Source organism: Telopea speciosissima, chromosome 7 (assembly GCF_018873765.1).
Source record: "Telopea speciosissima isolate NSW1024214 ecotype Mountain lineage chromosome 7, Tspe_v1, whole genome shotgun sequence".
In the NCBI taxonomy this organism is placed as follows: Eukaryota; Viridiplantae; Streptophyta; class Magnoliopsida; order Proteales; family Proteaceae; genus Telopea; species Telopea speciosissima.
Genome location: NC_057922.1, coordinates 54,305,311 through 54,320,102, shown reverse-complemented (window position 1 = coordinate 54,320,102; position 14,792 = coordinate 54,305,311). Strand labels below are relative to the sequence as shown.

At 37.8% G+C, this 14,792-nt stretch overlaps 1 protein-coding gene across 1 annotated transcript; it reads right to left on the bottom strand.

Annotated features, from left to right (window-relative positions):
• Window positions 1-6,834: 6,834 nt before the first annotated feature.
• LOC122669952 lies at window positions 6,835-9,253 on the bottom strand. Its single transcript, XM_043866873.1, has 2 exons — window positions 8,694-9,253; window positions 6,835-7,529 (listed from the first exon to the last, which is right to left on the bottom strand). Exons 1-2 carry the CDS (start codon window positions 9,151-9,153, stop codon window positions 6,961-6,963), a joined length of 1,029 nt encoding a protein of 342 aa, XP_043722808.1. The 5' UTR covers window positions 9,154-9,253; the 3' UTR covers window positions 6,835-6,960.
• Between the last annotated feature and the right edge of the window lie 5,539 nt (window positions 9,254-14,792).

Genomic DNA, 14,792 nt, shown 5'->3' with positions numbered 1-14,792 from the left:
GAAAAATACATTCAAGAAAGTTATCTATACCCATAGGATTAGAACTAGTAAACAAGCCCAAGAAATAGGAGAGGATATGAGAAATAAGACTAGGGCGATCATCAATCCAAGTACCAGAAAAATCACGAAGCCTAGCATAATCTAGTGGTATTACAATCCTTGGTTACACAATTGAAAAAAGGGATCGAGTTCCCTATTCAACCGCATAGCATAATCTAGTGCCTCTTGTGTCTATCTCTCTCCTTCAACAATAGGGACAAATATGCCATTTCATATAAGGGAGGAGCTAGCATATGTTATGTAGTTTGGCAGTGTTCTTTCTCCCTAAATGTGCATGTTTCTCGAGAGAGAAAATCGGTTTGTTTCAATTAGATCGTAACCAGTCATGCACATCTTAGGCACAATGTCGAAACCAATTGATTAACAAAAATTAATTAAATGCCAGTAGTCAAATCTAATACTAATAGTCTGACACAACATCAACAACTTGGCCTTATCCCAACTAAATGGGTCAACTACATGAATTTAACTGTACCCTCCAATAAGCTCTATTTGAGGTCATACTTGATACAATACCTAAGTTCTAAGTTGTGCATGTCTTTCCACACCACTTCTCCAAGAATCATTTTAGGTATGTCCCTGGCTCTTTAAGTTCCTTCAATATAAATTAAATCATTCTTCCACACTCGTGCATCCAAAGGACTCTTTTGAACATGGCCATGCCACTTCAAACGATTTTCTCGTAGCTTATCGTGTATTGGAGCTATTCCCACATTAGCTCTAATATGATCATTCCTTATTTTATCCATCTAAGTTTTGCTATACATCCATCTCAACATCCTCATATGAGTTACATTGAGTTTATCTATATGATGCTCCTTAATTGCCCAACATTCTGCATTATGTATCATAGTCAGTTGTATGACTGTCCTCTAAAATTTTTCTTAGAGTTTTAAAAGATAACTCAACACTCCAGACACACCTCTCCATTTCATTCATCATATTTAAATTATATGTGAAACATTATCCTCTACATCAGCTTCTTTATTTGTGATTGATCTTAATTACCTAAAATAATCACTTTACAGAATCTCCTTCTCAGGTTTTTTATCCTTTCAATTCCTAATCTTACAATTTCTGTCAATTACCCCATTAAAATCATGACATGTGGCACTTCTTAATCCAACGGTCATGAGAGTATCCAACCTTAACCCAACCCCAACCCTAACCTAACCCATTCTCTCTCCTCTCTCACTCCTCTCCATCCCTCCCTGCCTTGGTTTCTCTTTCTTTCTTCGTTCTTTTTTTTTCTTCGGATAACACCACTGTCACACCTCCTTCTCATCAATTTTCAGCACCTCATTATTCATCCTAGTGTAACTAAAGTAACACACTATATACTCCATCTTCGTTCGACTTAGCTTAGAACTTTTGATTCCAAAGTTGATCTCCATTGCTCCAACTTGACAATAATCTCTGTTTTTGTCTCATTCCACCAAAATAATATCATCAATAAAAAAGCATACACCAAGAACCTCATCATGAATATCTGATTAAATCTTTTATGATAAGCGCAACACAAATAAGGGCTTAAAGCTAATCCTTTGTGTAATCCAATTGAAATTGGGAATTCAGTAGATTGATCCCCCACAGTTCTTACACTAATCTACCATACTTTTATACATATCTTTAGGGGAAAAAGAACACTGCCTAGTTACATGCAACCTGCGCCTAGACACAACCCCCTTGAAATGACTGCCTTGCGCCCTACAGAATGAAAAATCCCCTAGTCGATGCCCCTGTGTGTGCTTCCATTGGCCCACGCTGTTGCGCGAGCCACGTGACTGTGCATCATTCTTCGTCTCTATCTTTAATTATGTCCCCATATTTACTTCTTCTCTCATACTTACCACATTAACTCTATAGAGACTCTATCATAAGTTTTTTTATAAGTCAATAAAGGCCATATAGAGATTTTTTTCGCAACTCTAAATATGTCCATGAGTATCCTAAATAAATAAATAACTTATATTGTGGATCTTTTTGACATAAAACCAAATTGGTTTTCCCGTAATAGTAGTTTTTTTTTTTCTCAGGCAAATTTCTATAACTCTCTCCCATAATTTCATAGTATGTCTCATTAGTTTTATGCCTCCATAATTATTGCAGCTTTGAATATCACCTTTATTTTCTTAAATAGGAATCATAATGCTTCTCTTCCGTTCATCTAACATTTTCTTTATGCTCATAATACCGATAGTTCGATACTGATCAATAATTATTTGGTTCATTACCGGTCTTAATTGATTTTGGCCAATAATTCAATTAAGTTGGTTTGTATGTATACTTATTAGTCAACCTTAGTGGTTGATTAATGTAATGGATGATAATTGGGTGATTTATTGAATTAATCGGGCTTATCTAAGGGCAATCGATTCATTTAGAAATTATATTTTCAAAAACCAAAATCAAATGGTGTTCTTAATAATTGATTTTGGTTTTGATTTTTCAAGCTTGTCGGTGCGGGCTTGGGTTTGATACCCCATCTCAACTCCACGTAGGAGGAGGAGAGCCAGAGAAAGAGCAAAGCCAATTTATTCTTTTGGGGAAGGGTTCTTCGAGCCTACAACATTTCCTACATCCTTTCACATTATGGTTTTATATTCATTTTTTTAGATGAAAAAAAAAATAAAAAACACTTACGTGAGAGAGCATAGGAAATGCCTTTAGCTTAGAGACATATTTCTTTTTCTTTTTAAAAAAAAATTCTATCATAGTTTTTCCAAGGTGATTCAAGCCATTCCATCTAATCCAGATCAAGATTGGATCAGAAAAATGCCAAAGACTACTCCCTTCATCGATTTTGATTACCTAAACATAGGCAACATATGGAAGCATGTAGATTTGGGTGTCAAAAATCATGCTAACTTGCTTGAACTGACCAATACATATGACCAAGCGAAGTCCTTGAATGCAAAAATCTCACCTCCATTGATGCTCTCGCATGCGTTGTGATTGGCCCATGCATTGGGCACAGGGGCCACGTTGACAGGTAGAGACCCCCTCCCCCCCCCAAAAAAAATCAATCAAATCATCAAACCGACCCCTTCATGTGGTCGAGTAGACTCAAACGAGGATGAATCCTCTACACATACATTCACCTGAACGTACATTTCAGATGCCAGCACCTATCCCTTTTGCTTCCATATATATATATATCCCTATTCACCTTTCAAATGGCAAGAAGTGGGAAAGGATTGTTTAGGTTCTCGTACACTGGATCTGGATGGCACACAGATGGAATCCAAGAGAGTAAGTGGATTCCATTGTGCGCCATCCACCGAGAATGGATTTCGTACGAGAACCTAATCCAGCCTCGAAGTGGGACAGGTATTGGCAACTGAGATGTAGTTTCAGGTGAATGTATGTGCAGAGTATTCATTCTCAGACAGGCTTAGGCAACTATGATAATCGCAATCACACCCACCTTGGCTAGGGATATGTGGTATCGGAACTCGACGTATTGAATTTATGTAGTATAGAAATTTGTTCACCTATTTGGTTGTGTAATGTATTTTGGTGACTAAAATTTGTAGTAAGATAATTAAGAAACTTGTTAACTTTATATGATATCAAAATTTAATCTGTATTTCTTGTTTGGGATAGTCATAGTAATCTGTCTTAAGTCTTGAACTTAATAGAAGGTAACGTTGCCCTAGAAATATGAAACAACTTTGTCATAGATTGAAAAATTGGACTCAAAGAAAGAAAATCTCTAGCTTAATGAGGCTCATTCAGTTTTTCTGTAGAGTCAATAATTAAACTGTTTTAGTGCTATCATCTTATGCTAAAATATCAGAATATTGCTTTGATACTGTAGATGTTGAAAATTGTCCCCTTCCCCATGGATGACGACAATTGTACATGCACAAAACATCAGTGCATCACGAAAACCCCACTAATCTTAAGAACCTAAAAAAATGGACCAACCCCCTCCCCCCCCCCCCCCCAAAAAAAAAGGCCAAATAGAACCAAAACCCCCAATATTATGCCATTAGTTAGTAAAATTGTTGAAATAACAAATTTTTTGACTGTATAATCAAGATAGGACATTAAAATATCATTTACCATTTTACATGATTATACTATTTGGGAGAGGGTTCTCTGAGCAAGCAATATAGAGGAGCACATCAATAACATGCAGTAAAATAATATCATACATTGGAAGGCAACATGGTCATTTTATGTGTAGAGGAGAGAGATAGGCACAAAGATGCTAGCATACCCTACCCCCAACGGCTTAAATTAAGAATTTTCTCCCTACTTTACCCCCAACGGCTTAGAGAACCTTCTCCCTACTTTTTTTGAGTATTTGATTATACAATAAATATTCCACCTCCTCTTTTTTCAAGTCTTCTCTCCACTACCTATGTCTTCCACCTTCCCTAGTGTACCGCTTATGTTAGTGTACCACCTTACTTTGTGTACTATTTCCTCGTCTCCCATTCTCTTCTTACTGTCTTATGTCTATTTAAGGAGTCTCTAGTTTAAAGAACTCTATTGTAAGTTGTTTTCCTTTCTTTGTTATAATATCAAGTTCAAGTTATATGTATTCTTACTAAGTTTCTCTTTTCTCTCTTCAACTTTCTTCTCTTTATGTGTTCTCTCTTTTATGTATTTTCTTTTATGTAAGATAATAAAAATATGCTAAAGGTCTCTATCATCTACTTTCAATTTTCTTCTACTTTATTGAACACATTTTTGTTTTTAAAATGCACATTTTTCCTTGTTAGAAGTTGTTATCTAAAGCCATTCTAAATAGATTTAAAATGGTGTTTTTAACACATAGGTTGTAATCATTAAGACCTGGTCCCCCTTAACCATAAAAAATAAAAATAGAAAGACCTGGCTCCCGTTCACAAACACTCCCCAAAAAATATTTAAATAAATAAAAGAAAAAACAATGCATGTGTTTCTTTACACTTCTATTGTTCCATAATAATTTCCACTTCTCTATACTCGTTGTTGATGGTTACGATATAATCATATAATAATTGGAATTCATTCTTTCATATAAAAGCTTGTGGTTTGATTTTGAAACAAATATCCTATAACCCTTTAAAGAAAAAGGTGGAAAGTTTTCATACACGGTCCTGTAAACCGTGTATGTGAAAGGGTGGGAGTTTCAAGGCATTAATTAATGAGTGGGGATTTATGACTTTTCCAACTCTTTGTGAAAGACCCTCTCACATACACGGCTTACCCGTGTATGAAAACTTTCCCCAAAGAAAAATATATCATTAGCAAGAGAAGTTTTTTATTTTTTGAAGCTGAAGGTGTTTATAATTATCCCTTGAAGTGGATAAGAGTGTAGTTTAAATATAATCTGAACAAACTATTTCCTTTTATCTCATCTTCTTTTTTTGTTTTTCTTTTTGGGTCTGGAGGTACATGGATTGAGGAATTGAAATCGGATCAGGTGAATCGCTTGATTTGAATCAGAATTGGCATCTGTGATCCCAATTCAGAGTGATTCCTCAGGCCTCTTTTGGATCGGATGATCCAATCTGGAAAAGTCCGAATCAGCCGATGTGACCGATTCCTGAAACATTGTTGAGATGATGGGAGATAGTTCCACATTGATTTGTTTAGGTCCTAATGACTTCAAATACTTGAGCAGCTCTCTCTTCTTAACACCTTAAGATTTTGAATCAAACTTAGAGACTTTGTTAATCCAATTGAAAAAGGAACAAAATTCAGCTATAATAATCAGGAAGGATGAGATGAGTCAGAGACAGCCAAAACAAAATTTTGATTCAACCAGCGGCACAAAGCTCATGTTTTGAAGCCCAACTAAAACATTCGTTGGGCTGGACTTGGATTTATAATAGTTGATAAATTCAGGGAAGAAGCCAAATATTTTGCCTGAATACTATAATCATGAATGATTGATTTGGTCATAATAAGTGAAAATACAATAGGAGAAACGTAAAAAAATTTTAGCCAGGCCAAGTAAAAAACAGATAACAAGGACTTCTTGGGCTATAACAAGAAGCAGACATTGTCTAGTTTAAGAGTGAATAAATACAGGGGAAGAGTTTTCTGTCTGGGAGTATGGCCCTTGCGCCAACACAAAGGCCAATGGGAGCATTAAGCGGAAGCATCAACAGGGGTGAAATTTTTGCCTTTCATGGGGGTGGGATGATCATTTCGCCCCATCCTGTGTCTAGGGCACCACACTCCCGGATTGGCTCCTTTTTTCCATAAATAAATTATAGAGAGGATTATCTACGCAAGCAACATATGGGAGCACACCATGAATGAAGCGTGGCAAAAGAATGCCGTACATAAGAGGGCAATGAGGTCATTTCCATGAGGAGAGATAGACACAGAGGTGCTATCTTACCCTACCTTGACGGTTCAGAGAATATTTTCCATATTTTTTTATTCTCTATCTCTGATCATATATACCCCATGTGGATGATACCATTCCCCACACTGTGACTGGTGTGACATGGCAAATTCCCCCACACTAGTGATGTGGGAAACCCTCTCTTGAAAAATACTATACATTAAAGATCGAAAAGGTTCTTTGAGCCGGGTACATTAGTGCCATCTCTCTCTCTCTCTCTCTCTCATGAAATAACCTCTCTACCCCTTTGTATGAAACTGTTTGTTGCCCCTCATTGATGCGCTCCCTATGCTGCTTGTTTAGAGAACCCTCTCCAAACAAATAATTAAAAAGAAAAACATACATTAATTTTTTATTTATTTTTTTGATAAACAAAACATACACTAACTAACTAGACAAACCAAAGAATGGCATATAATGTTTTCAACATGCATGAATCACTCCCCGTACTTAGAAAGTTAAGATCCTTGATTATCTATCCTATGCTATGATCTTAAGACTTGTAACTATAGTAACTACATATTATTGATCTAAGTATGCCGGCAGACTTAAACCGGGGAGAAGGCGGCCTCGACGATGACATGCTTTCTCCTAGGCAGTCCCAAGCCAAACATGTGGTTCAGATATGGCTTTCCATCCTTGACAGTAACGCCGGTGGCTAACCGATGCAAAGGCCCGGAGTACTTAGCGACCACCTTCGCGGTTTCCCATTCATCCAAGCTCTCAACCAATCTCCCAGAAGGTGTTGATCCTGCTACTACAAGCTTTGTAGGAGACATAAGCTCCATGCCATCCCCAAGGGCCAAAGAACCTCCTCCAACCAACTTAACTAACTTAACTTGAACCTCTTCCTTAACATCCCCCAAATGATCTATCTTGAAGAGATTGCCAGTGAAGGTGTGGATAACTAGCAAGAAACCCTTAGGATGGTAAACTATACCATTGAGGCCTACAAAAGTCTTGTACCACTCCTTGGGGTGGAAAAGTGGGCTTTTGATCACATATTTAAGGTCTCCCTCCACCCCTACCTTCCATATCTTGTTGTTCTTGGCATCTGTTATGTAAGCATTGCCATCTGAATCCACTGCCACATCATCTGCGAATGACTTCTCATCCCCTAATTAACCAATTAAATGAGTTCATGATTCATGTAGAAAGCAAACAAACAAACAAATGAAATTAGGAAACAATGTTAAAAGTCTAATTAATTAGAGTGTCAAATTTCAGCCCGAACCGATGAACCGATTGGATAGATCAAAATCGATCAATTCAACTAGAATCAAACCGATAGTAGCCTGATAAGAAACCATGGAAAAGAAAAAAAGAAAAAAAAAAGAACAAAAAAGCATAATTTTGCCATTATTTTCCTTATGTATACATGTAGACTTGAACCGGATCAAGCTGGACTTAATAGTAACCCGATTGCAAATTGATAACAAACTGGAATAAAACAAAAACCAAAAACTTCCTTAATGGTTTGGTTTCAGGTTGACCCAATAACAAATCTAAACCGGATCAAAGCGACCAATTGATATCCTTAAACAAAACAATGTAGTAGTTATGAAATTGGAACAAACTCTGATAAAGTTTAAAAACCCCGAATTCGACATAGGATCAACCTCATCTCGGAATATATTAAAAACTTGGAAAACGGAATTAGAAAGAAGAAACAAAAGATTTCCACATGTGTGACTGTTTAGAGTTTCGATTACACAAACCTATAGATTTTCTTACAAGATATACGTCACATTGTTTTTCTGCTATTTTATTACCTAAAAGAAGGAAAAAAGACAAATAAATAAACAAGGATAAAGTTTTCCTCAACCCATCATTTTAGGGTTCACAAACCCCTTTTAGGGTTTTCTATGTTCCAAAATATCCTCTCGATACCTATTCCCGCCCCTCCCCCCTTCTCTCACCCGTCGGTGAATGAGATCCGTTGGTGGATGGAAACTCGATCCAATAAATAAAATATAACTTCATTCATAGCCGATCTAAAAGAGAAGTGTGGAAATCAAACATAATCAGAGTTGAGATCAGTCGAATCCAAGGTTCAAATAAGCGGAATTAGAAACCGATTCAGTTGAATCGGTCAAGAATCGACTGGAACCATAACAAGAACTAAAATCGAGCTTGACCGATTCGAATCAATCAATTCCTCCGATTCCGGATTTTAAACCGTGGTCCAAACTCCAAAGAGATAGTAGTAGTCGTGCAGACAGGAGGATAAACTAAATCGGAAAAAATGTCACAGATGAGTCAATGACTCGTGAAGACTCACCTGGTAGGCCGCTGAGCTGAGTGAGGAAGAGGCGATTCCAGGTGGTGAGATCGTAAGCAGCGACGGCACCATAACGATTGCCGAGGACATCGGCAATGGCAACGAGAAGGCGATTCCTGCTCCGGTCAATCACGATCCCCAAAGTGGCGTTTCCTGCAACCTCATCGTCATGGACGACGGCCTCTTCCAGCAAAACTGTGCCGGAGTTGTGATCATGGGGAAGTAAGATCTGGGAGAGACCGCCGTCGAAGGAGGAGATGAGGAACCGACGGTTGAGATCGTCCCATTTGCAACTCTCCCTCAACCATCCATTACTGTAGTACTCGTAACTGCCTCCGTAACCCTCTTCCGATTTGATTCTCCTCTCCAACGATATCACCAGTGCCAGAGGAATCGCCGTTATTAGGCAAATCACTACCAGAAATTTAGCAGAGCAGAAGGAAGATGATGGTTCGGCCATTGAATCGATCGATTGATCGATCAATGAGATGAACTGAAGGAAGAGAGTGAGTGAGAGAGAGAGAGAGATTTTATTTATGATGTACGAGGAGTGAGGGGACGAAAGTGGTTGGAAAGCAGATAGGGAAGAGAAGAATTTGATAAATTCAGAAAGGGATGGGTGAGAAAAAGTAGTTGGTTTTGTACAGAAGAAGAAGAAATAAAGAAATTACGGATTAGATGCGTGGGCTGTCAATCTTAGGCAAATCGAAATTTCTTGGCGTCCAACCCATTAATTATCAGTATCTCTTCACCATTTCTTCTTCGATTTCGAACTTTGGATCACGAGAAAGGAAGATTTTAATTAGTCTCTCAAATGATCCTAATTGCCAAATCGGATTGCTGCAACTAGTGATCAAAAGTTCAGAACAGAGTAAAGAAATTATGCTTCAAAATCAGAATGGATCATCTGCTTCATTCCCAGCCCATTTAACTTATAACACATCAAATTGGGCGCTTGATATCCTTATCAGAAACAGTTTCTGGTGTTTTTTCGTTATGAGAAACGAAAAAACATCTAAAAATCGTTTGATAACGAAGTGTTTGTTATGATTGTTTTTGAAAACATAAATCAAAATTTATGCTCCCTGAAAAACTTTTGACAGAACATGTTCTGTCGTTTATTGACTGAAAATTGAAAAAATGTGCCCGATAAAAACTCCTATATTTGTTCACTATGCTCTTTTGTAAAATTGAAAAAATGTGCCAAACATATCATTTTGTTAATTTTTTTTTTTTTAAAAAAAAAGGATTTTGTTTGTTTTCAAGAATAGGTTTACCAAGCAGGTCAAAAACGGTTTTTCAGCACAGAAAATGAAAAAATTGTTTTGTTGTTTCTCAGCACATAACCAAAACAGAAACACCCGTAAGGTTATCAAGCGGACACATAATTTTTTTTGGGTCGGTGTTCTTTGTATGGGGGGAGCGTGGCCCTGTGTGCATGCTGGGGGGTCTAAGAGAGTACAGGTGTTGGCATCATGGGGGTGGAATTCTTGCCTTTCTTGGAGGTAGGGCGATCATTTAGCCCCCTCTATGTCTAGGCTGGACCGTACACTCTCCCCTACAGAGAACTTTTTTTTAAAATTTTTTTTTACTAAAAAGGGTTCCCTGAAAGTCAATGTAGCCGCTACAGCTTGTAGTGCAGTCATTTCAAGCCCCTTTGTGTCTGGGCATAAGAGTACATTATCTTTCAAGGTTCATTTTCCCATTTTTTAACTTGTCTCATAAGATATTGACATTTCAATTTTTCAGTATTTTCTCAACAAGATACCACTCTTCATTTGTCATATTTTCTTTCTTTGTCATCTTCCTATTTGATTCTTCTGGTGGAAAGGAAATGAAGGATAGCATTATCAAATTAAGGCAAATCGAACTATGTCCTAGAATGTGGCTTACGCCAACACTCCCATGAGTCTCTCTCTCTCCTTCCATATAAAAAGACATTTCTACCCCCTTGTTTTGAGGAGGAAAGAGATAGCTAGACACATGGGATTGTTGGCGTAGGCCACACTTTCGGACAGAAAATTACTTTCGTAAAATTAACTCAAATTTAAAATGAAATTTTTTGTAATAATTACACAGCGTGATTGTATAATTTTTAAAATTAATTATAAAAAGTTCTTATTTTGCAATCAAATTCATGGATTTGAGAAGGATAAAAAAACATTCTACTTAGAAAGTTAGATCAGCATATTTAGTAAGAGTTACGCAACCACATTCATAATAGTTTCTAATTTTCTTTTAAAACTGATTTGGTTTCCTTTCCCTTCCCTTACTTGTAAATTGCAACTATAGACCGTCTATTTGTTTGTTTCCAAATTGACAAAAATATGGTTGCAAGTTTACTATTCTATTCATAGTTGCCAAGGAGACGCCTTGCAATAAGGAACTTTTGAGTTTGAAGCTTGGGTGGTCTTTTTTTTTATTATTTTTAGGATTAAATACACATACCCCTAAAATGGATCCAATATTCTGCATGCACCCTTAAGATTCTGATTATTTCACATGCACCCCTTGAAAATTTTACGTATACCCCCTATTTTTCAATTTAAAACCATTTAATTCTCGCTCCAAGTGGATATGCAACGGTAGCATTGGGTGGGGGTCAGTTTCTTAAGAACAAATAGGGTAGGGTAAAAAGGTCTTTTCAAATTAATAACAAATAGGTCAAGGCAATAAGGTCTTTTAAGTTTTAGGTGTGGTTAGAAGAAAAGATAGTTTGGGTCATTTGGCCAATTTAAAAAGGTTTTTAACATTAAACACTTAATATTAACGGCGTGGACTTAAATGATTTTAAGTTAAAAAGTAAGGGGTGTATGTGAAATTTTCAAAGGGTGCGTGGAATGAAGTGAAACCCTCCAACGCTCAAACCCTTCGATCCTTGGAATGAAGTGAGTGGCTGCACTGGTCGCGATCCACCAAGTGATGGTGACTCCCTTGACTTAAGGGTTTCTCTTCTTCTTCACTTCTCTTGTTCTTGTTTTTTTTTATTTTTTATTTTTATGTTTGATTATAGTAATTAAGGAAAATGGTGTGTATTTTAAAAAAATGTTGGGGGATGAGAATGAGTTTTTTTTTTTTCCTTTAATGAGAAAATAAACAATAATATAAATGGAAAGAGATTATATTATTAGGTACATCAATTCTAAGTTTACTACTCCTTGGCATGCTAGCATGAACATCAAGCTTACGAGCAACTTTAATACAGGTCCTAATGTCCTATCGTTCTTGTTAATAATAGTTTACCACAAAAAAAAAAAATAGTTTTTATATCCAACAAAACAGTAAAAATTTCCCATAGCCACTTATAAGTACTTTGATCCACCCACACCACTAATTACTAACAGTCAATTCAAATGTCGATGCAAGCTGCACTTAATGACCTCGCTTTTTGCAGTCTCTGGAGCATTCCCCTTGCCTCTGTTCCTGGACACTCCATGTATATCCAAAATTAACATTCATACATGCAGTAATAAAGTGTTTATTGAAAATGAGAATTGATTTCCATCTGTTTCATTAGTCTCTTTAATAAAACTTCCATCACGAAAAATAGTAACAGATCTAGGTTGAACAAGCTCAAGGTAATCATTCATGGATCTGGCTCCTCCCCAGGGAGCTCAGCGCCCAAGGAGTGCCCAGGGGGCATTCAAGGGTTGGGCTGTGCCGCACACATCTCGGCATATATCTCGGTGCATACCTAGGGATGTGTGTGGTACAACCCAATGGCTGGATGTCCCTCTGGGCGTGTTGGGCTCCCTGGAGAAGAGCTCAATCCATCATTCATAGACAAAGGTAATGCTGAGTATGGACTTGCAACAACAAAAAAATGGGAAAATTAAGGAGGTTTTGATCAAATATCCATCGGTTAATATTGGTAATCACTCCATAAGGATTCGGTTGACTATGAGAGATAAGACACTAATTCCTATCATTCCACAAGAAATAACATGTAATTGAGAAAAATGAAATGAAGAAACAAACATCTTTAATGGGAGATGAGCAAGGCGTCAACAAATTACACATAAGGTCACATATGGTTTGGGCTTGGAGATACTTTCCATCATACCATAATCCTCGATTGAGGAATGATATGAGAAATGCTATTCCATACCCAAGATCATTTCTTGGGAACAAAATTTTGGTTAATGATACTAGTTGTATGGAAATATTCAACCTTATAAGTATCTTAGCTCATAAAGAAGTAGCATTAGTGAAAATCTTCAACCAAGTTTTAAAAGAAGAGATTTGTTATGTACAAGAACTCAGTTTAAACCTAATCCGCCACCATAATTCTTAAGTTTGCACATTCTTGATCAATGCATCGGAAAAATCCTTTTACAACCTAAAAATTCACCTCTCCAAAAGCATGCACTGATAGAATCCAATTGAGAGTATATCGTCTTTGGGAACAAGTAAAAGACATTAAATAGGTTGGCATAGAGCAAAATATAGATTTTATTAGAATTGATTTCCCTGCCTAAGACAACAAGGATGCCTTCCACTTAGTTAGCATACCTTGCACTATATTTATAAGGATGTGCACTTAGTTGCATATAACAATATATGAGGGGGGGGGGAAAAAAAGGGGGGGGGGGGGGGGGGGGGGGGGGGGGGGGGGGGGTGTTTGTGGGTTTGGAGGGTGTTTTTGGGGGTGGGGGGGGGGGGGGGGGGGGGGGGGGGGTGGGGGGGGGGGGGGGGGGGGGGGGGGGGGGGGGGGGGGGGGGGGGGGGGGGGGGGGGGGGGGGGGGGGGGGGGGGGGGGGGGGGGGGGGGGGGGGGGGGGGGGGGGGGGGGGGGGGGGGGGGGGGGGGGGGGGGGGGTGGGGGGGTTTGGGGTGGGGGGGTTGGGGGGGGGGGGGTTGGGGGGGGGGGGGGGGGGGTGGGGGGGGGGGGGGGGTTTTTTTGGGGGGGGGATTTGAAAAGTGGGTTTTTTTTTTTTTTTTTTTTGGGGGGGGGGGGGGGAGGGGGTTGGAACTATATTTGTTAAGGAATTTCAATCTCCTCGATTTGTTAACAATTAAAGGAGCGCTTAAACAAAGAGAAGACGAGGACATCTTTTTCATACCAAACTTATGAAAAACTTGATGTCGCAAGCAAATAGAGTATTCTTACTAATTTAGACTTAACTCTTACTACTATTTATACATAACCCAACAAGATCCTCAAGAGATGAAGGATGGCCTGAATACTGAATAGTGCTAATATCATCAATATTAGCACGACAAAATATAAAGTACCATCTACAAAAGCAAGTGAGAGTAATCTCAGGAGGCAGATCTTGCAATTTTGATACTCGAAAAAAGATTGAAGTCCCTATAAACCACCAACAGGCGAGACAAGCCTTTCATGGCAAGGATGAACAAGTATAGACTTAAAGGGCATCCTTGACCTATATCTATAGAAGGCCAACGAAAAAAATAAAAAATGAAAACAAAATCTCCACACTTGAGTTTAATTGAGTAAGTGATAGAGTAAAGTAAAAAAAAACTTAATAAGATCATATTGATGATTAGAAAAACCTAAATACCCAAAAATGGCATGTCTGAAATCCCATTCTAAGCGATCGTAAGCCTTAGACATGTCCAGCTTAATCATGACTCACCCTTGTTTCTTCTCCTAACAATTTGTCATATAATGAATGATTTCATGTATAATAATGATGTTATCTGCAATCTGGCTTCCCTTTATAAAAGTAGATTGGAAAGGGAAAATAATTCTGCTAAAAAAACTCTGTAACCTCCCAACTAAAAGTTTAGAAATTATTTTATAAATTACAGTACACAAACAGACAAACTGATGGGCCTAAATTCATCTAGAAAAATATGATATTTTCTCTTTAGTGTTATAAGGGTATGATTAGCTCCAAAGGGATGAGAATGAGTTGAGTCTGAATTTAATAGTTAAAAAGTTAGTAGAATATAACTCAACAATTCATAGAAGTGGTTGGTTATATAAGTCACCTGATGATTATCCCATTAAAGGGAACATAGTTCTCCATGGAAAATTCCAAATTTCTATACTCAATTTACTTTGAAACAGAAGAACTTTCACTAGGCATGGTGAAGCATAGAAGGACCCAAAAATCAGAAAGCTCCATTGTTATA